The sequence below is a fragment of the Elephas maximus genome, chromosome 24 (assembly GCF_024166365.1).
Source record: "Elephas maximus indicus isolate mEleMax1 chromosome 24, mEleMax1 primary haplotype, whole genome shotgun sequence".
Classification (NCBI taxonomy): Eukaryota; Metazoa; Chordata; class Mammalia; order Proboscidea; family Elephantidae; genus Elephas; species Elephas maximus.
In genome coordinates, this window is record NC_064842.1 from 11,375,953 (window position 1) to 11,398,808 (window position 22,856).

General features: G+C 45.9%; 1 protein-coding gene across 2 annotated transcripts in view; it reads right to left on the minus strand.

Moving 5' to 3' along the window:
- DUSP10 (dual specificity phosphatase 10) overlaps positions 1–22,457 on the minus strand; it is a 72,721-nt gene extending 50,264 nt beyond the window's left edge. The window contains exons 1-2 of one of the 2 annotated variants that reach the window (XM_049868271.1): positions 21,586–22,457; positions 18,542–19,395 (exon numbers count right to left, since the gene is read on the minus strand). In XM_049868271.1, the coding sequence (XP_049724228.1) occupies positions 18,542–19,352 (811 nt within the window). In that variant the 5' untranslated portion in view covers positions 19,353–19,395; positions 21,586–22,457. The remainder of the gene's footprint in view (positions 1–18,541; positions 19,396–21,585) is intronic. The other variant, XM_049868270.1, reaches the window with a different exon arrangement.
- Between the last annotated feature and the right edge of the window lie 399 nt (positions 22,458–22,856).

Genomic DNA, 22,856 nt, shown 5'->3' on the forward strand with positions numbered 1-22,856 from the left:
GCTGCTAGCCGAAAGGTCCCCAGCTTAAATCCACCAGCCACTCCTTGGAAACCCTATGGGGCAGTTCTACTCTGTCCTATAGGTCGCTATGAGTCAGAATGGGCTGGACAGCAATATTTTTCTTTTTCTGGTCAGTGGGCTCAAGGTCCCTGGGTGGCACAAACAGTTGGTGCTTGGCTACTCACCTAAATTCGTACTCACACATACATGTAGGGTCACTATAAGTTGGAATCAACTCAATGGCAACAGGTTTGGTTATCGATCTAAAGGTTGAAGGTTCAAACTCATTCAGTGGCACTGAGGCAGGAAGGCCTGGCAGTCTGCTTCCATGAAGATTACAGCCAAGAAGGCCCTAAGGAGCAGTTCTACTCGGTAACACATGGGGCTGCCGCGAGTCAGCATGGACTCGACAGACATGGGTTGGTTTTTGTCCTTTTTGTGGGTTCAGATGAACCTGCCCTACCCTCTCAGCAACTGGGGCTGCCATGCTCAGGGAGAGCTGCCTGATAGCAACCTGGTGGGACCTGCACCCTACCTTAAAAGGGAACACCTCTGAAGAACAAGCCTGGCATAATAAAAATAATAGCCGCGTGAAAAGTACCCATTGCTGGCCTGAGTTAGAAAGAAATCAAAGCATCTTATAATTCAAGAGGCCTCCTTATGCAACTCTGAAACCTTTTGTTTCATGACTGGTTTTCACTGGTGAAGGCCCCTTCCCTCGCAATAAGAACAGAGCTTAAGTTGGTCCCTTCTTAGAAATCTGCCTTCCAGGGCAGCCCCAGGATGCACTGGTAGGTGTCAGCTCTCTAGGAGCTGGTGACCTACGAGGGCCTCCCAGGACAAAGGCAGGGCCTGAGTATGAACAGAGGGCAACAGCTGGCAGGACCACAGGCAAGAGGTAGCATTTATTTTAAGTGGGAAAGAGAAAGCAAATCCAAACACATGGGATCATGGCTTAAAAATCCAGACAAAAGTCACCGAAGACAACAATTGATTTGAAACTCTCTTCACAGATGTGCTAGGACAAACGCCACAGAAGCAGGATTCTAGGCAACGCAAACTATTAAAACAAGCCCCCACAAAACCCCCCTTACCCATACCATCAACCTACATCAGTTCCCTTTAAGGAACTCAATCCCAACATCAATATTTGAGAATATCTGGTATCAAAGGGGAGCACCTGGACAGAGCAAACGGTTAAAGCTCTTGGCTACTAACCAAAAGGTTGACTACTTAAGTCCACCCAGAGGTGCCTTGGAAGAAAGGTCTGGCGACCTACTTCCAAAAAAATCAGCCACTGAAAACCCTACGAAGCACAGTTCTACTCTGACACACATGGGGTCGCCATGAGTCAGAGACAAGTCAATAGCAACTGGTTTGGGCTACTGGTGTCAAAGGGGACCAGCCCAAACGTGTGCTGCCACCGCTCCCATGATGCTGTCTGGGTGGTAAAGAAGTGGAGAGGCCCACGGGCTGCAGGCTGGAGGACACTGGGCAGTGCTGGGCGGAGACCTGCCTGCCTCCAGGCTGGGTGTTGGGGTTAAAAGCAGTTGCTTGAAGATTGAGCCATTTTATAGGTCTAGATTGTAAGTGACCACCGTCCCCAGGGAAATAGGGTTAAAGAGATAAGCAAGTCAGTTGATAGCCCTCAGCTTTCGCAGCCACTGTGCCCCTAGGACATACACCCAGACGCAGCGCTATCTATCCTGCGGTAGCGGTGAAGAACACGGGCTCCGGAGCCAGGGTCTGAGTTCGCCTTTCTGCTGTGTGACGTTAGACAACATACCTAACCTCTCTCAGCCTCAGTTTCCTCATCTAAAGAATGGGGATGATCATACTGCTATTAGCACCCATAGATCGGCTCCATTCAATAGAAACATAATGCAAGCTACTATGTAATTTCAGGGTTTTTTTCCCTAGTTGGCTCATTTAAAAAAGTAAAAAAGAAACAGGTAAAATTAACTTTACTATCATATTTTATTTAACCCAACAGACCTGAAATAATATTGTTTCAACACGTAAAACGATTACCAGTGGAATGTTTTACATTCTGTTTTTATGCAAAGCCTTTGAAATCCAGTATTACACTCGCAGCACATCTTGGTTTGGACTAGCCATGTTTCAAGTGCTCGGTTGCCACGGGTAGCCCATGGCTACTATATTGGACAATGTAAGCACAGGTAACAACAGTTTTGTTACCCCCATTAAACGAGCCCAGTGTCATCGCCGTCCTCATTTTATGAATGTTAACTAAAATGTGTATATGCAGAAGTAGCGACCAATGACTAAAACGTAAGGCACTTAAACTGCACTATAAAACACAGCCAGCTCCCCCAGAACCTCCACGGTCTCTCTCTTCTTAGGGAAAGGACAGTCCCACCTGGGGTTGAGAGGGTCTAGGATAGATTAGGAGTCTCTGGGTGGTATAAAAGGTTAATGCACTTGGCTGCTAACCAAAAGGTTGGAAGTTCGAGTCCACCCGGTGTGCCTCGGAAGAAAGACCTGTGGATCTACTTTTGACAATTCAGCCCCTGAAAACCCTAGGGAGCGTGGTTCTACTCTGACACACATGGGGTCGCCATGAGTCAGCGTCGACAGGAAGTCATTTAGGATACATTAACCACCACGTGTCCATATAGGGTCGCTATGTGTCGGAATTGACTCTACGGCACTGGGTTTTGTTTTGGCTGGTCCGTCTCCTCTCATGCTGCCACAACTCCCCACACACATGTTAATACCGGGAGAGTCGGTGACCACAGACAATATCTCTCAACGGGAAAAGCCTTGACAAGCAGCCAGATGGGGATGTTTCTAGGAGCTCCAAGTGGCTGGGGAGTGAGGAGAAAGAGAAGCTGCAGGGAGGAGCTGTGATTATCAAGTCCCTGAGCTGCCCCTCCTAGCCCTCTCGGGCCACCTCCCTAGTCACTGCTCAGCCACTGGCCAACTCTACCCAGGAGGAAGCTCTGCGTCATGAATCCAGAAGAATGTCGCTGGTAGGAGGTGGATTTCAAGGTAATTACTTAGGCAGCTTTGTAGCATCTGATTCTCAGGCCCCAAGGCATTCTTAAAAAAAAATTTTTTCTAAGGTGCAGATACGAATATGAAAGCTCTATGTCTTTTAATGGTGGGGTCCCACGTTCCATTTCTCCTAGCCATTGCAGCAGAGAGCTGCCGGACACCCTCACGGGGCATTCGGCCACTTCGGTTCTCACTGGGGGGGTAGAGGGAGCTTCCCAGCCACTCTCCAGTAGGAATGAAGAGATGCACCTAATACGGGCAGACAAACGCATTTTTACATAATAAGCAAGATTAATTATAATAAATTCAATCCAATTCACATCCTCCATCAAGGAAGGCAAGCTAATTATCTGTCAGAGAATTATCTCCTATTTAAGGGGCATTTTACCTCAATTTGGCAAAAAGAACTAATGGGAATTGTGTCTCCATTCTGATGTAGTCTCACCGCCTGCGTTTGCTTAACTACCCAGAAGACTTCAGTGCTGCACTAAAACCCCACGGTTTAAAAAAAAAGAACATATTACTCAGCATCTCACAGTCTATTTCTGCTATTATTGCAACGGTGTCCCTTTCAAACTGTTTTATCAACAAGTGTAAAACTGGGAGTGACTCATGTTTATGAAACAAGAAGCTGTTGCTGGCCCTGCCAGACCATTCACTTCCACAGTAGCTTCTGTTTTTAATAGTGCTGAGTGGTACCTCCAAACGTCCTACCTCTGCCCATCAAAGTACGAGTCCGAGGTTTGCAGCAGGTGCATTAATACACACACCTCAGGAATTTGTGGGAAGACCTGGGAGCAAGGATGAAGGCTTCCCTAAAAACTAGCAGCTTTGATAGGTACTTGGATCTTGTATTCTCAAGAGAAAAGCAGGAAAGAAAAAGTGAAGGGGGTCAGGGAAAAAAACAAATAAACACCAGGTGGCTGGCAGCCTAGTCTCTATTGCTCTAAATGGGGGTGGAGGAGGATTTCAAACAACCAAGAGGTTTCTCTTGCATCAAACAATTTAAAACGATCTTAACTTCCATTAATAGAGAAATTGGTTAAGTAGAAATGTGGTACATCATAACCTAAAGCATGTAACAGCCCTAAGGAAAAAAAATCTATGATGACTATAAAAACCAAAAAAAAAAAAAAAATCCCATTGCTGTCCAGTCGATGCCAACTCATAGCAACCCTACAGGACAGAGTAGAAGTCCTCCATGGGGTTTCCTAGGCTGTAATCTTCGCAGAAGCAGACTGCTGCATCTTTCTCCCTTGGAGTGGCTGGTGGGTTCAAACAGACAACCTTTTGGTTAGCAGCCAAGGACTTCACCACTGCACCACCAGGACTCCTCGTGACCATTAGACAGGAAGTAATGTACAATATAAAGTGAAAATGGATTTCAGTTTCTAGATGAGAAACTACAGAAAATATGTACATATATGGGAAAAGAATGAAGAGATCATGTAAAAATGAAACTAGGCTTGACAGAGTGGGATTAGTATATCTTTTTTTTTTTTTCTAAAATTCTGTTAATATCCCATGAATGGGTATACAATAAATAGCCTTTGCTAAGACTTAATTTTCTAAGACGTCTTTAGATAGAAGTATTATATAATGCTTCAGTGTGCCACTGATGCATAAAAATCCTAATGTAGTTCTCTGCCCACCCCGGTAGAAATGCTGGGGTTTTCCAAATCTTTAAAGAAAAAGGTCTACGAAGCATATAAGATTTCTTCCTACTTATGTTCACCACTGGCACTGTCAAATCATTTTACTAAATTATACTTCACATATATCCCTTGGATATAAGCAGGTGATGGTGAAAATGATAATAATTTATTATTATTATTTACAATATATCATTATTAGTATACTATTATGGTATTCAATACATGGTAAAGTTTTCGGTGCCAGTTATGACACATCAGGCATTGTTCAAAGCACTTGGACATATGTTAGCTCATTCAATCCTCAACTAATCTCATGGGAAAACTGCCATTATCCTCCCGACTTGATGGATGAGGAAACTGAGGCACACAAAAGTTAATTTGCTCAAGTTCATACTTCTAATAAGAGGCAAAGTCAGAATTCCAACTCAACAATCTAGCTCCAGAAATCTGTGCTCCCAATCCCCACAATACACTTCGTCTGCAAGAAACAATATAAATCCTCAATGTAAAGGCTGAATACAAACATGCAGGGGCGTCAGTGGACAGATTCATGAAGAAGCCACTTAATAAGCTCACTAGAATGGTAAAAAGAAAGAAAACACGGAGTGACTGGCTGAACATGTGCTCATAAGATCTGCTCATTTAATAACAACTCAGACACAAGACAAGACATTATGCTCCCACTGGGATTTAAAAAAACAAAAACACTGAACTGAGAGTTAGGAAACATGAATTCTACGCCAGCTCTGCTAGCAGCTATTTATAAGTCCTTGGGTAAGTAATCAGTTTCCATACCTGTAAAATGGGGCAGGTGGACCAAATGCTCATAAGGTCTCTTCCTACTCTGTGATATTGTGCTCTACAAAAATTTAAAAAAAAAAAAGTTTTTTTTTTTTTTTTTTAATTCAACAAATTGTGAATGAATGTTTATGGGTGCAAAAGGTTATAACCAACAGTTTTCTTCATCATTTCTCAAGTTGCTCGGGGGTTGTTATGCTCCGGAAAATCCCTCTTGCCATCTAAAGGTGAATGGTTATCATCAGTAAAGTTAATATCCTAGAATTTATTTTAAACTTTCTTATAACAGGCTCATGACCAAAGTGGCCATGGTGGCAGGGATGGAGGTTATGCATGGGCTCAGCATCATGGACTCTGCACTCACCAAGACTGACTTGGCTACAGCCACTGCTGAGTGCCCAATCTGCCAGCAGCAAAGACCAACACTGAGTCCCAAATATGGCACCATTCCTAGGAGTGATCAGCCAATAACCTGGTGGCAGGTTGATTACGTTGGACCACTTCCATCATGGCAAGGGCAGTGTTTTGTTCTTACTGAGATAGACGCTTACTCTGGATACAGATTTGCCTTCCCTGCACACAGTGATCCTGCCAACGTTACCATCTATAGACTCACAGAATGCCTTATCCACTGTCATGGTATCCCACACAGCATTGCCTCAGATCAAGGAACATGCTTCACAGCAAATGAAGTGTGGTTATGGGCCCATGCTCATGGAAATTACTGGTATTACCATGTTTCCCATCATCCTGAAGCAGCTGGCTTGATAGACTGATTTAATGGCCTTCTAAAGACACAACTGTAGCATCAACAAGGTGGAAATACCTTGCAGCGTTGGGGAAATGTTCTTTAGGAGGCTGTCTATGTTCTAAACTAGCAACCAACATATGGTGCTGCTCCTCTCATTGCCAAGATTCATGGATCTAGGAATCAGGGGTAGAAATGGCTGCGGCGCCACTCACTATTACCCTTAGCAAAAGTTTTGCTCCCTGTTCCTGTGACCCAATGCTCTGTGGGTCTAGAAGTTTTAGTTCCAAAGGGAGAAATACCCCCACAAAAAGACACAACACTGATTCTAATGAACTGGAAGTTAAGAATGCTACCTGGCCACTTTGAGCTCCTCATGCCTCTGGATCAACAAAGAAGGGGGTTACCTTATTGCCTGGTATGATCGATCCTCATAACCAAAGGGAAATAAGATTGATATTACATAATAGAGGTAAAGTTAAGAGTATGTCTGGAATACTGGAGATTCCATGCCCTATGATTAAAGCCAATGGAAAACTACAGCAACCCAGTTCTGACATGACTACTAATGGCCCAGACCCTTCAGGAATGAAGGTTTGGTCACTCTACCAATCAAAGAACCATGACCAGCTGAGATGCTTGCTGAGGGCATGGGTATATGAAATGGGTGATGGAAGAAGGTAGCTCTAAATACTGTACTATGACCACATGACCAATTGCAGAAATGAGGGCTGTAATTGTTTTTAGCATTTCTTGTTTTGTTATAAGCATATGAGTGCATATATATATATAAAACAAATGTTTTTGTTTTATTCCTTCCCTTATTCCATTAATTATTATAAAATATAAGATATAAATAGGGCTAGTACATTTTTGGTTGTACACATTAGTTCCATTGTGTTAGCCACAAGTATGACTTTATAATTTTATTTAGAATTATGATTACATACGGTTTATGAAGATGTGTACAGGTGTCAAGTTGACAAGGGGTGGACTGTGATGGTTAAGATTATTTGTCAACTTGGCTAGGCCATGATTCTCAGTGGTTTGGCAGATATTATGTAATAATCTTCCATTTTGTGACCTAAAATATAGGATGTGAGCAGTCAATCAGTTGCAAGAGGATTTTTCTTGGGGGTGGGGCCTGCATCCAATATTTATAGATGTTTTGGCAAAGCTCCCCCTTTCGGGATCCTGCATCCAACTCTTCATCTTCTGACTTCTGGTTCTTGGGACATGAGCCAGCAGCCTGCTGTCTGACCTGCCGATTTTGGGTTCATCAGCCCCTGCAACCACTTGAGTCAGGAGAAGCCTCCAGCCTGATGTCTGGCCCCTGGATTTGGGACTTGCCAGCCTCTATAACTGCATGAGCCATTTCCTTGAAATAAATCTTTCTCTACATGTGTATATACATTTTATATACACGCTTCATTGGTTTTGCTCCTCTAGAGAACCCAGTCTAAGACAGCTATATTTGTAGGCTCAGACTGTAGAAGGGAAGAAGAGAGATGGGAAATGGAAGAAAGGAAAAAACAAAAACAGTAAATAGTAAATGGTTTGATGGGATCCCTGCTCACTTACCCCAGAGAATTAACTTTCCCAAAGGGCAATGATAATCTACTAGAGATTCTTTCTTCACACACTTGGGTGAAAAAAATCCATAGTTAATTTTATTATCTAAACTAATAGAATGGATAATGAACATGAAGTATGAAACATCTAATACCTGTCTTTGAGATGTGGTTACACACACTTATCGTATGTGCTTTCTCACTCTATACCCATCTTCCTCCTCACTCGTCTGTTTCCCGCTCTAGAAAGTAAGTGAGGATATTAATATGTGTGGAAGAAAGAAGCATCCTCCTATATCCACGGGCAACTATGGGAATGCGGTCTAAGGTACTTAGCATTACAAACACACAGAGCCTAAGCTTAAGGGTGCCAGGCCCAGGTTTTACCACGCACCAGATTGAAAGGCCTCGGACAAGTGCCCGGACCCCTCTGAGTCTCAGTCACATGTAAAATGGAGTGTTAGCACGAGGTATAATGCTCACATCACAGAATCCAGTATATAATAAGCACCCAACACATGACAGAAATAATTATTACAGTTTCCAAAATCTCTTTGATCCATCTGTTACTCCCTAAAAGCTTCTGCCATGACCAAATTTAAAGTGTCTAAGTTTTATAAAGGTCAAGGCTATAATCTAACTGAGATCAAGGTCAACAGGAAGCCAGTTCTTCTCTAAGGACATAAAGCAGGTCACTCTTAGCACTGAAATGTTCAGTTGCAGATATACAAGAAAATGGTTTGCAGGGGGAGGTAGTGGCATAAACTTGGGACAGCTCTGAGATAAAGCCAGTTAAAGCCAAATACACAGGCAGCCTGGAAAAACCTTGGGCTTTAGAATCATAAGCATTGGGTTTCAAATATAGTTTGCCCATCCACTAGCTAATGACATGGGAAGAAATATTTAATCTGTTCCTCAGATTCCTGAGCCGTCAAAGCAGGGATACAAAACCTCTCTCACGGAGCTGCTCTGAGAATTAAGATCCATACATGACAGACCAGTGCCCAGCACATAGAGGCACTTGGTAGCTATTAGTTTTCTTCCATCCAAGCTATCTAGAAAATGATTTTCTAATTTCAGGGATGATAGAGTAGTTAGAGGTGATTAAACAACGTTCCACCGGCAGATTAAAATATCACTTCACGAGAACGCTAAGACCCGTTATCTTAAAGTCTTAACATAAAGATGTGGTATTGTAATAAGAACAGAAATAACAAGACCCAAGAATATGTCCTCCATCCCTTCAGGAAAGGGACTCTTAGAAGTTCGTGTCTAGTGTTTTGATTTTAAGAGGGAAGCAGAGGTACTACTGTAAAGGCTATGACTGTAGCTTACAGGCCTGAACACAGGGAGATACTGTTTCGTCATCCTGACTGTCCCCTCAACCCACAGACTGCTCTTTCCTCTGCCCTCCTCTCCCTTGCTTTCCTTTCTTTCTGGTTTCTTTTTTCTTCCCTTTTGCCTGCAGCAACAACTGGTAATATTTAGCCCAATGACAATGGACCTTGGGGCCGTGGTTCAAAGAACATGGGATTATTTATTCTGTAGAATAAATATGGAGTATCAAATCAAGGAACTGGACAGCGATGAGCCGAGGCAAAATGGGGACTGCCTCCTAACCCAGGGACACAAAGTGAGATCAGTTGAGTTTACATTAAACATGAAGAGAGGATCTGCCTGACATTACTCCTGGGTCAGGCAGTTTCATCTATTTGCCTGATATTAGAAACAAGCAACAGATACCAGACGGGGTCCTACCAGGAGTGGTCTGACAAAAGCAAAATGTTCTGCAGAGCACTTGAAGAATTTGGCTTTGCTTTCCTTTCGGTGAAATTCAAGACTGGGAAGTGGGCAAGGGGAAGGGAAGATGATTAGGTCTTCATCACAAATAAAACATTCAGGACAATACGGATAATGAGATGAATCGGCAAAGCCGTTTCTTTCTGTTAGTGTTCTTCCACTGCCCAAGGCAGAGCCCGGGGTGATGGCCTTGATCTGCCATGAAAGTCCCAGACCTGCACTGCTCATTTCCTTATCCAGGACATGGGCTCCAGGCTCTTTTTTCTTTAACTCACATAAAGCATAGGAGGTTAAAATATGTTAAACCTTGCTAGAGAGGTTAAAATATGTATGTATATAATATACATACACACATATGTATGTGGGTCCCTGTGAGTTGGAATTGACTTGATGGCAATGGGTTTGGTTTTGGTTTTATATATACAAATATACACACATATATATCCGTGTATCTGTATACGCACACATATGGCTACCTTCACAGTTGGTATCTGGGTGCCTGGGCAGGAGACACAATGAAGGTTGCTCTAACTACAGTTACAAGGGCTGCAATCTGCTGTCCCCAAGGGTATCAATATGTACACACACACACATTATGTATTCATGTATCTTCCCCAACTTTTAAGCAATAATACATAATACAGGCATAACCTGGAGAAAAAAAAGAAAAGGTCAAGACCTTGCTCATGGATTATAGATGAAAACAGCTCAAGAGTCAAGACTTCATAATTAGAAAGGAGATTATATCCATTTGAATATAGAATGTATACTTTTAAAAGTCCTCAGATGACATTCAGGCTGGGCTTCATTCTCACCGTCTGCTCTTCCCCCCGTTTTTCCTGTGGTGGGGAAGTTACACTATATGAATGCACAGTATACGGTAGATTGCATCATAATCAATCTTTTTTTTTTTTTTTTCCCCATAGTTTAAGGGAAAAAAACTCAGGCCATGAAATCACAGACGGTCCCTGAGTGTTGCAAGTAGTTTACTTTCAACTACTAACCTGAAGGTTGGCGGTTCGAACCGACCCAGCGGTGTCACAGAAGAAAACCCTGTTGATCTGCTTCCCTAAAGATTATAGCCAAGAAAACCTCATGGAGCAGATCTACTCTGTAACAAATGGGGCTGCCATGAGTCGAAATTGACTTGAAGGTAACAGGTAAAATCACAAAGGCCTATATTCCTCCCAGCCCCGCCTCTTAGAGTGGTTTTTAATTGTACTTGCAAGCTTTTCCTTATTTTTTTTTTTAAGCAAGCCAAAACTTTGTCTCTGAAATATTGTTTACAATGCTGGTTTGCTTAGTGTGTCCTCCTTTCATAGACAGCATGCAGGAAAAATAAACGCAGGCCTTGTTCCTATCAGCAGTACGTCCAAAATTAGTGGGCTCCAAATTACAAGGTTCCACTCAGCTACTTAAAGGAGGCCTGGCAGCCCTGAGCTATGCAGATTTCCTTTTCCATTAAAAACCAATATATGATTTCTTTTTGGATCAAGGTGTCGGAAAGACTTTCTTTTGGTCCATGAAGATGCACTTAGAAAAGGCCAGACTCTTTCTTGAAAGAGAAAAGGAGAAAAATGCTACATAAAAATGTATTTCCCAGAAGCACACTGCCTGAAGATGAGCCTCTCTCTAAACAGGGGGGGATGAGGAAGAGCACAAACAGGTACATGACTTTCATTCAAGGTGGAGAGAATTCGGAAAACTGGCCTCTTCCAGACCTGCTCTCCTTCAAGCATGTGGATGACAACCTGTGTGATGGCAGACACACCGGCCTGCAGGCAAGCGCCTAGCACCCAGAATGTACTCAGTAACATTTGTTGAGCAAATGCGTGAATCTCCTCTGCCCACAAGGCTGGACATCTGTGGAGACAGCCTAGCAAAAAGACAGCACCTGTTTAAGCCCAGAAGCCTGAGGCTCTTGGGTACCATGGTGCATTTTGATTACCTGTACTTCGGTCCTTGCTTAAACCATTCAGTTTCCTGCAGGATGAAACTAAGTCAATCTTAAGGTTTATCCTATATTTCTAGGATCCAGGTAAATATCTAGACCATGAGCTGCTAGACTAAAAGTCCTTAGTCTTGGGCCTTTTTAGTTCTGAACTGAAATCTCAAAATTCAAGAAAAAGGGTTCTGATTTTCAAAATTATTGATTAAATATATTATTTCATATTCTGTTATACTTTAGATACTGTTATTATTAGATAATAATACACACACACATACATCAATCTGTCAAGCCTAGCAAGAACTTTTTTTAGCACTAAGGAGCAAGGCTGTAAAATTAATCATCCACATGACCTTGGATAAGTCATAAACCTCCCTAGGCCCCATTTCTGTAATTGCAGAATGAGAAGACTGCACTAGATCGATGGTTTTTAAACTTTGCTTCACATTAGAACCCCCTGGGGAGCTTTTAAGAATCCTGGGCCTCAGGATATACTCCAGGTCAATTAAATGAGAAACTCGGAAGTGGATCTGGGCATCAAAGATTTCAAGTCTCCCCCAGGTAATTCCAGTGATCAACCTGGGTTGGAAACTACTGGACTAAGGGGTCCCTAACATTCCTTTTTTCCTAAGAGCTGGGATTCTTCAGTTCAAAGAAGGCAAGATGACCTCTTGTGGGATTAGAATTTCTACCCCTGGTGCGTATCCTTATGGACCTACTCGGGTTACTTTGCCTAGGTACTACATTACGACACATTTTATCCTCCAACTGCTCGCCAGCAGTGTCAGGGCAGGGAGACTGGCTGCTGATAGCACAGGGTCTGAGGCAGAGGGGCTGCTGCTGGTCATGCCTTGCTCCCAGGGGTCTCTGCATCAGAAGGCTCTGGAAGAGCCTGTCTGCTCCTGTGGTTTCTTTTTCTTTTTTTACTATATTTTTGTTGTTGTTATTGAGAATATACGCAGTGGCATATACACCAATTCGACAACTTCTACATGTACAATTCAGTGACACTGATTACATTCTTCAGGTTTCGTAGCCATTGCCATCCCCTTTTCCAAATTGTCCTTCCCTCGTTAACATAAACCTACTGCCCCCTAAGCTTCCTATCTAATCTTTGGAGCCGCTGTTGTGATTTTGTCAGAGCTCCAGATGTGTTTGCCTAGAGGACCAAGGACAAGCTGTTCACCATTATCCCCTCTCTTTTCTCCCATGCACACACATTTGGAAAACAGAATTAGGCAAACTGCTTTATCCATTTAATGTCCTTCCCCTACCCTGCTTTTTCTAATCTCCAATCATTATCCACCACTCAACTTGCCCTTGACAAGTCAGATGGTTAAATGAACTGATCTGAACTGGTGAGGACATTGTTAGCATGCTGCCACAGAACAAGCTGAGAACAACTTGCCACCCTTCCCGCCAACACAATGGGAGGTCCCTGGGTGGCACAAATGGTTTGGGCTCTGCTGCTAACAGAAAGGTTGGTGTTTGAAGCCAGCCAGCCTCACCACAGAGGAAAGCCCGGATGATCTGGTTTGGTAAAGACCTGCTTTGATCTATGGAGCTCGGTTCTACTCTGTTAACACACGGGTTTGCCATGAGTCAGCACCGACTTGATGGCAAGAGGTTTGGTTTTTGGTTTAAGGTAATGGGTCCTTAAAGAAGGTAAAGATAAAGGGCTATGGCCCAGGGGCCTAATTATTGACAGCTGTCTATTGTCAGGCACTTTGTTTACCCTGTCTCATTTTATCCTGTGATGGTGATATTATCCCTGCCTTACAATGGAGAAGAATCTGGGGCTCTAGCAGGTAAAGTCAGTGGCCTAAGGAAGGACACATACAGTCGGTTAGTGGGAAAGTCTAGATTTGAACTCAGGTGTGAGGGAGCTAAGCATCAGGCTACTGAACACTGAACGAGGAACAGATTGGGCAGGCATATGGCAGTGGAGAGAGATCACTTATACTCTCCTCCTTTACAGTTTAATTAGGAAGCAGGATGGTATACCCGGAACCTGATGCCGTGGACCCAGAAGCTCAGAGTATAGGCAACTGTAAAGCAGTTCAGGGTAAGGGCTCAGGACACTCAGAGGAATGACCAGGCCCTTCAACCCTTTCCTTTTCTTCCCTTCACTCTCCAGTTCTTCACAACTCAAAGCTTTGTGAAACTTTAAAATGAAACACACCACCCATCCCACCTTTTATACTCTGACTACAACTATCATCCCCAAAATAAATTAGCCTGATGAGAGGCCAGAAAAAGCAAACTGATAGTTTTATACTTTCATTATTTAGTTATGGAACATTGGGTAGGCAGATTTACCACATATTACCAAAACCCCCTACAAATAAAGAATTCTAGGATATGTTCAAATTTCTCTGGCCTCTTGACTCCAATGTGTTTTTTGTAATTACTTGGCAATGCAACTGTATGCTACTTAAATTAGTTAACAGTCACCAAGTTATTTTTAGGCCATAGCAACACACACACACACACTCTACCTATCTTGATGCTTGGACTCCTTTGTAAAAGGAGCCAAAATTCCCTTTGTTTTACTGGCACCATCATTTCTGTCTCATCACTAGTAATAGTAAATTAAAATATTAAGCTACATTTATTTAGTGGTTCCCATGTGTGAGGAATTCTTCTAAACACTTTACAAACATTAATTCACCTAATTCCTAAGCTAACACTGTGAGGTTGCTACTCTAACATTCCCTTTTTGTAAGTGAGGAAACTAAGGAACTAAGGGATTAAGCAACTTGCCCAAGGATACATCACTGGTAAGGGGAGAACCAAGACCAGAACTCAGGCCAACTGGATCCAAAGTCCTGCCTTAATCTTGCCACCATTTGCTACAAGGCAAATATTTGGCATGTCTGGATGTTAAATAGAAGCTCAAAATGACAACAGGCAATTTTTAAATGTAGCTATGTCTTTATTTTACATGTCTTTAAAAAAAAAAAAAAAAAACTCCATACTATTCTTGAAGGGCAAGAGAGGACTTTTGTTCCCCCGTCAAAACAAAGCAGGGATGGAAAGAATATTTTCACAGGGTCTCTGATTTCTGAGCATGGCCAGTCACTTTGTTACCAAACCCTAATCCTGCCTACAAGTGTTTATTTCAGAATCATTTTGTGACTGTGGACAAATGTTCAGTCCTCATTTCTCAGGAGACAGGATGGAAAGTTTTATAGTATAAAAACCTGACTCCCTATGTCCCCGAATCCTTCCTGTGTACCAGCCTCCTGAACTGTTTCCCTCTTCTGCCCCTTGCTCCCCGGTAAATACCTCTGGTCCCAGAGCAGGCCTGTCAGAGAGCTGCAGTCTCTTAATCTTTTCTTTTGTAACAGCACAGATCAAGTCCGGGCATGGTGTGGAGAGGGGGAGAGACAGACCCCAGGAAGGTGCCTGGAGGGAGAGAAGCTTCTCCACAGACCTGACGGCACACCAGTTATAGGAAGATGCTATTTTTTCTTTTTTTAATCTCAACAATGGACATACAACACAATAATTTAAGAGTGAAAATGTCCATGCTATACTGTAAAATATTCTAGCCTTATTAAATTTAAACCTTTCAATTTAAACATTAAAATATTTAGATGTTTTAAAAAGTCACCTCTACGGTATTTTAAAACATTTCAATGAGAAAGGAAGAGAAAGCAACTAGGGCAAAATATTAATAATTGTTTAATTTAGGTGATAGGTATAACGGTATTTGTTATACTGTTTTTACTTTCTATGTGTTTGAGAATTGTGTAGAATAAATACTTTAAAGGCACATATTGTCTTCAAGGAGGAGGCAATAGATGGTAAAATATCCTTTCCTACATAGGTAAATAACAAATTATTTCCCTGAAGTCAGTCCTGCTGAAAAGGACCATTATAAACATCATAGCCAAGATGGTAAACCCCATTAGGAAATACTCAGCATTACCTACCCTTCCCACTCCATCTGGATAGAAATCATATTAAAAATCAACTTGGAATAAAATGAGTGGACTTCGCGAAGTCCTGAACATTTATTCATTTGGATCATTTTTACCAGGTAAGTAGAAACACACGTCTGATGCTATTTATTCTCAGAAGATGAGAATACAACATGGATTCAGACCTAGGTCAGAACAGGGAGGGGACTGTAAATTAGAACAGCAACTTAATCCCAGGGGCTCTAGGCCTCTGATCGGTTTCTTCCCACCCTGACACAGCATTACTAAAATGGCAACACAGCAGCCACTCTCTTGACAGGCAGCACCAAACATGGAGAGCATGGCACTGAGACAGGGGGACATAGAACTTGGACAGGGAGGGTAGCAACCAGTGTTTACAAACATAAACCAGGGAATCAGATGGGTCAGCCATAAATTACCAGAGATCGCACTGAAATCTCAGAAAATAAATTAGCAAGGCCTTAGATATTTCCACCTTATATTCGAACTATCCCCCACCACATCTCCTCTGCAAAAACCATGCATGCCAAAATGGTACTACCACCACTCTTGCTGAAATGAAATCTTAGATCACCAAGGAAGGGGATTACTGAAACCACAGCTGAGAAGCAAGGCCAAAATGGTCTGCTTGACCCACTCAAGAGTATACTTCAGGAGAATCTGAGAGAAGTTGGCCAAGTCTTTTGAGAGATGCCCACCCCGACCTTCATGCCAATGGTGCCATGCTATTAACCTTTGGTTTGCCTAGATGAAAGGATAATTGGGAGTATTCTAAAGTTGATCCCTTTCCCTTCTTTCCCATCTTGGTCCCAATTCTAAGCCATTCCATCAAAAAAGGCTAAAATAATAATGATAATAATAATAAATAAAGCAGATTACAGACCTCTTTGCTCCTAAACTATGTACTTTCAACCAAACTCCCAGATATTTGAAGAAAAAGGCCCAAAAATCTACAAATAATCCAACCTCTACCACCAGAACGTCTTCCAAGTCAACCGCTGCTGTGCCTCACCAATCTGAAAATGACGAGCCCTCACAGTGGCCGCCCAGGGCGCCCAGTGGTGAGGTCAGCAGCGTGTCTGGCCCCACCCCATCAAGGCAATCTTATTCTCTGACACTGAGGAACAAGCCCAGGCTTCCCTGAATCTCAGCTGCACCCACAGCAAAAGGGGAGAGAAACCCTACTTTCGCCAGGAGCACCAAGGAGACTCATTTCTCAGTGATTGACAGACCACCCCATATGCCACAACATCCGTTGAAAAATAGAGTAGGATCTACAACTATTCCTAATCACCCACATTTTTTAAGTCTGGGTCCTCTTAATTTGTATTGTTTAGTTTCTGTCCTTAGATCACACAGATATGACAGACTGCGTTTTATCAAGAACATCCACTCTACATGAGGGAAAAAGAGAGTATCAAGGCCTTTGGCTATCCCTCCTGATTAACTCTTACAAATGGGAAGACAAATTCTTAAAAATGGGAAATGCGCAGATGGTATTTTCTCATCTGAAAAAGATGAAACAACTAAGATCATGGTGAGAGAACAATAGCAAGGTAAATCTACTGGGAATCACTCAAAGTCAACTAAACAGGAACACATAGGCAATAAAATCCAGAGCTACACAGAGGAAATCTGAACATAGTTTGTAGCCCTAAAAAAACCATCAACAACAACAACAAATGTCTGGGTGTTGCCGGGACTCTCTGAGTACAACCTTTACAGCCCACCAGCCCTTAGGAAAGTTGTGCCTGTGTCCAATGAGGCCAAGCTTGAGGAGGGGTTGGAGGGTGGGAAGGGAGAGCGTAACAAAGGAATTCGGAACCAACCATATTCCCTAGAATACTAAACCAAATACAGAATGCACCATTGGGAAGACAAGAAGGAGAACAGCAGAGTTGTCCCACAAAGACAAACAACCGACTTGCTCACCCAAATGGCCTGTTGCAACACGGTGTTCAAAGGAGCCCAACAATACCTTTTGTCAACATAGTTTAGGAGACTTGTTAGAGATATGGCCCAGAAACTGTGTACCTTGGCTCAAACCTCAATAGTAGAGAAGAAAAAGGATGACTATCTCTTACTACCACTACCAGGTAGAAGACACTGAAGAGGAACAGTGATGTGCAGTACCCCCAAAGGATGACCTCTGATGCAAAAAGGCACAACGGGGATGGATAGGAGATGAGGGCTCCCCTACCAGATAAGGGAACATTGTGTGGGAGGAACAAAGAGATAAGCAGGTAATTAAATCCTTCTGCCAGGGCTCAGCTCCACTGACTACACAGCTGTTCTCTATCCAATGTGCCAGGGCAGGCAACCCACCACCCCATCTTGGGAGGATCCATAATACCAATGGTTGTCAGGTGAGGCCAGAAAGAACAATCGATTGGGGAAGAGTTCATGGAAATGTGTCTGTCCCCTTGGAATTTTGACAGAGGAATGGATGCATTTGATGAAGTTGTACTTTTCATGGGGCCTTATAAGTAATAGTAAGGGTCTCTGTCCTTCCTGAAGGTCACTTTATAAACCATATAAATGTCAATCAGCTCAGAGGTTAGAAAGAGGAAGAACTTCCCACAGGAACAACTGGTACCTGTAGATTGACCTGTAGTTCATCAAAGTTGCTGATTCCTCCATTTCACCCACATTGGTTAAATCTGAGAGACAGTAACTTTTGAACTAGTTATTGACTGGAATAGAGAGCTATCAGAGGAGGCATCTGATATTGAGATACCATCTGGTATAAAGCCCCTTTTTCAAAAGATGAGAGTACAGTCTCAGAGAGGAGAAATGGCTTGTGCAATGCAAATTAGAAGCCAAACTGAGACTAAAACCCAGATCTTCTGGCTTCCAGTTCAATGTTTTGTTTTTTAGTTGGTTTGTTTTTATTTTTATTGCTATACCCAAATAAGGAAAGGGCATGGAGGGGAAGACAAGAAGAAGAAGAAAGTCTGTTTTGGTCTTTTGTAGCCAGGGGAAGGAGAATGCTGTTCCTTCTAAGCAAAATCCCAGGCTAGTGAGGAGTGTGCTTGGGAGGGGCACAGAGACATTACCTTTCAACACCAGAGGTTCTTTGCCTTCTCTCTTCAAGGACTCGAGGACTATGTGGAGTGGCTGGGAGGGCATCACTCGGCTCGGCTCATTGGTATTCTCATCATAAACTATAATTTCTTTGGAAAAGATCCTCTTGAAAGAGTCCTTGCCTTCCCTACAGGAAATCAAGTCCAGGACAGTGATCTTGCCCTGCTGCAGTCTCCGCCGGCTGATCTTATCGGCACAGTTAATGTGGACAGCTCCTTGGATGTGACTCTTGTTGTACTCCATGAAAGGCCTACAGTCAATGATGACAGGACTCTGGCTTGGCAGGTGACTCTTGCTGCATTTGGTCATCTTCTTCGCCAGGTCGTTGGGGTAGATGATTTTGATGCTGGCTAGCTGCTTGGGGGTTCCTGACACAGGGCCGCCCACCCCACCTGATGGACTCAGAGGGCCTGTGTTCTCATTGTTGTTGACCATCTGGTTAGCAGGGCAGGTGGTAGAGGTTCCAATGGCGGTGGTGGCGGTGCCAGCAGCGATGGCTTGGGTTTGGGTCTGATTGTCCTTGTCGTAGGTTGCCACAGTGCAGCAGCTGGCACTGCTGCATCCACAATTCAGGGAGCGGGCAGAGCCGCTGGATGAGGGCATATACGTCAGATTCGCAGCCTTGAGGGACACAACGGTGGTGGCGATGACAGGAGGGTGGCTGTCACTGCCTGGGGTGGCAGAGCCAAGGTAGCTAGAGTCTAAACAAAGGTTGAGATCCTGAGGTCGGACGGGCCTAGACAGTGCCACTACTACCCTGTCGTCTAAAGGAGACGGAGGCATGAGGAGGCTGAAAACTGGCAATTCAAGAAGAACTCAAGACAGTCTGCAAAGAAGGGGAGGGGGGAAAGAGAGGATAAAGTCACGTGACACAAAAGGCAGTCTAATCCAAACCCTCAGGGAAGAGCTTTGCAACCCTCTGACCAAAGGGGTCCCAAGTGCCCTTTAGCATGCCGCCATCTAAGCTTGAGACTCATTTTTCACGTATTCAAAGAGGATGCACCTGAGGGCCCCATCTAATTTGCTTGACCAGTCTCAGGGTAAACGTATAGTCCATGCAAAAGTTGGTGAACAACCTTTCATGGACTGACATCAAAGTTCAGCCTTAGGAAAGGTAAAAATGCGAAGAATTAGACAAGCTGAAGACAGGAGGGGGTTTCTAAGGAGGCCCTCTATTCTGGGCCTCAGCTCCCAGGCAGAAGTACCCTGCAACGATTGGAGAAAGACCCATGTGTCCACCCTTGCATGCTTTCCATGTAATTCCTCGTGCACTGCAAAGGCAAAGTGATGACCAAGAGTATTTGCATGGCTCACAGAAACATACAGCTAAATACACCGCAGGGGTGCAGGTCAACTTTCTGCAAATCAGAATGAAAGTGTCCCCCTAAATGAATCTCTTTCACTAGGAGCTTTTCTTGTTCTCCCCTCTACCAGGCCCTTTGAAAGCACAGCATAGTCATATTAAGACCTCTCATGTTTCCCGTTAGCTTCTTATAAATTAATCTGCATTTCCCCTTTCCACTACAGATCGGTGTTCCTAAAACAAAGCCTCAAGCACCGGACCCAGGCCTGGAAACCCCATCCCTGGCAGCTCCATCACCCGTTGCTGCCTGCTGCACCTCCCACTCCTGCTTCTAAGGACAGGTCCATCTCAACTCTCCTCCCCCTTCACCTCCTCCGCTGGTGCAGGCTAGGCGTCCTCAGGCTTCCATCAATGGGAGGCAGCCAGCCGGTCTGCTCTGTAGAATATTTCAGTCTCATACTGATAGCCTCTCCTCCTTCAAAAGAGGACTAAACTTCACGTGGATTCCATATAGAGGACTTCCCAATCAGCCTATTCCTGATAAAGGAGGCAGCAAAATGTAGCCCACCCACCGGGTCGGTCTACCTCCAGTCTCCTCAGAGAGCGCCTGCAAAGGGCCAGGTCCTTTCTCCCTGTAGACACTGGGGCGCTCTACACGGCGGCGGCCCTGCGGGATCCTCTCCTCCTATTAGACGGGCTCACAGCAAAGACACCAAACCCCAGACAAGCGTTGTTCACCTAAAGGAACTTTAAGAGCTGTCTGGAAAATATCAGCTATCATCCCTCTACACACGACCGTCACTATTCTCTGACACAGAGCTAAAGTGTCACAGGCAGAATCCACACACACACGGGCACGCACCCATCACGTCCCCAGATCCCCAACGACTCGGGTTTCTCTCACCCACCTTTGGATGGGAGCGAAGGAGCCAACTCCCTCCCTCCCTCCCTTGCGTAGTATTTTTTGAAGAGCGAGTACTATTCCGGAAGCTATAACTGTTTGCCATCTGGACCAAGGAGTGAAAGCCTTCGCTATTGTGTTACCTGGTAGAGTCCGTCCCAGGATCAACAGTCCATTTCCTAGGAGAGGGACGCTGAGCGTGTCCACGGAGACACTCCGGGACCCCCAGGACCACACGGAGTACGCGGCTGGCACCCACGCACAGAGTGTGTAGCGAGACCTGCACCCCTGCAGCAGACGGCCGGGCCGATATATTGCCCGTGAAACCATCCAGCCCGGCCCAGGAAGCCTCCCAGACAAACCCTCAGCTCTCCCTCTCTCGCTAGTCGCCCTGCCACCACGGGGCTGGGGCTGGCAAGAAAACAAAGTGGTTAGAAACGTCCCTTCCCCACTCCTGGGGCGCTTCATCTCCCGCTTGGCAACACAGCGCGCTAAAAAGCCTCAGGCATTTAAAACTACCGCAAAGCCTCCCAACAAGCCTCCTTTTTTCTTCGCCCCAAATCCAAGTAGACTGCAGAGAGAGTACACGCACCGGGTGGCAGGAGCCAGAACCTTATAACCTCACCTGCTGCGCTCCCCCAGCAGCATCGCATCACACACACACAGTCACGCACACACTCACACACACACAAACACACACGCACACCCTCACGAGCACACACCCCCACACCCACACCCACACCCACACTGCCGTCCACTCCTCCACCTCCACGCCTGGGCTCTCAGGAGTGGCCGCGGTGACTTCCACTTACTTCATAAACGAGTGCAGCCCTCCACCGTTTGGCGCGCCGCCTCAGCTACGGGTTCGCACCTTCAGCCCCCATTCACTCGGCTTCATTGATCTCCAGCAGCAACATAGTTACTTTCTCTTTTGCTACACTGTAAATGTACGGCTCGGAGGGGGCGGGCCGGCCGCCGACCGACGGCGCGCTGGGCCAATAGGAATCCGGAGAAAGCCGACCGCCACCTCACAGTGGCCTGCAGCCAATGGGCGACTGGAGGGGGCGGTCCCGGGGCGTGGCCTGGCCGCTTTAAGGCGGGGTTAGCCGACGCCGCTTCGGGTCCCCTGTGTTATAACCCGGGCGGTGATGTCATTGGCAACCAATCAAAAACTTCAAAGGGCCAGCCGGGGCCCGCGCGGAGCAGCTGCTCTCTATTTACCCGTAAAGCCAACCGGCCGGCTGCAGTTAACCCTTTCCGGGGCTGAGTTGTCAATGGGCCGGCCTCGCCGCTCCCGCGAAGCGGGCTCCCCCCGCTGAGCGGGACCCCCGGCCCCTCACCCGGGGGCAGACGGCGCTGTCCTTTATTCTGCCTTCCTACTCCGGAGGGATTACCCGGAGCGCCGGAGTTAACTTTCCAAAGGCGGGAGAAACAGGACGGCCACCGTCCCTAGTGGGACCGCGCTGCTCTCGGTGCCCCGACCAGTCTCAGCCCGAGATCCACGCCCCCGCCGGTGGCCTGCGCCCGGACCGCGGGGCCGCGCAGCCAGGGGCGCGTCTGTCCTCCTACCCGCGCCCGGGCCAGGCGCTGGACGCCCGCGCTCCCCGGCACCGAGGCCGCGTCCTCGCCTCGGCCCCCGCTGGCCCGCGCGCCGTGGGAGGCATCCACCGCCCGCAGATGTCGCTGCCCCTCCGGCTGCCCTACTGCCGCCCAGCGCTGTCGTCGCACCCGTCTTGGGGGCGGCGCGGCACCGTCCTGCTCGCCTTCGTCCCCGCCCCCGTCACGCCCCCGCCGTCCCCCGCCGGCGCCCCGGGGCGCTGCCCGGAGGAAGAGGACTTGATCGAGGCGAGAGGCGACACGGGGCCCCCAGGCGCGGCGTCTCGGGGCTCGCCGCGCCCCCGCCGCGCCCCCGGGAGCCGGCCCCCGACCGCCGCCGCGGCCGCCTCTCCGGCTGGCCACACGGGGTCCCTGCGCAGCGCCCGTTGCCCCCCGCGCCCTGGGCGCCCCGCCGCCCCTCACGGCCCCCAGCCGGGCCGGGACCGCTGGCCCGGAGCTGCTGGACCGGCCGCCGGCGGCGGCAAGG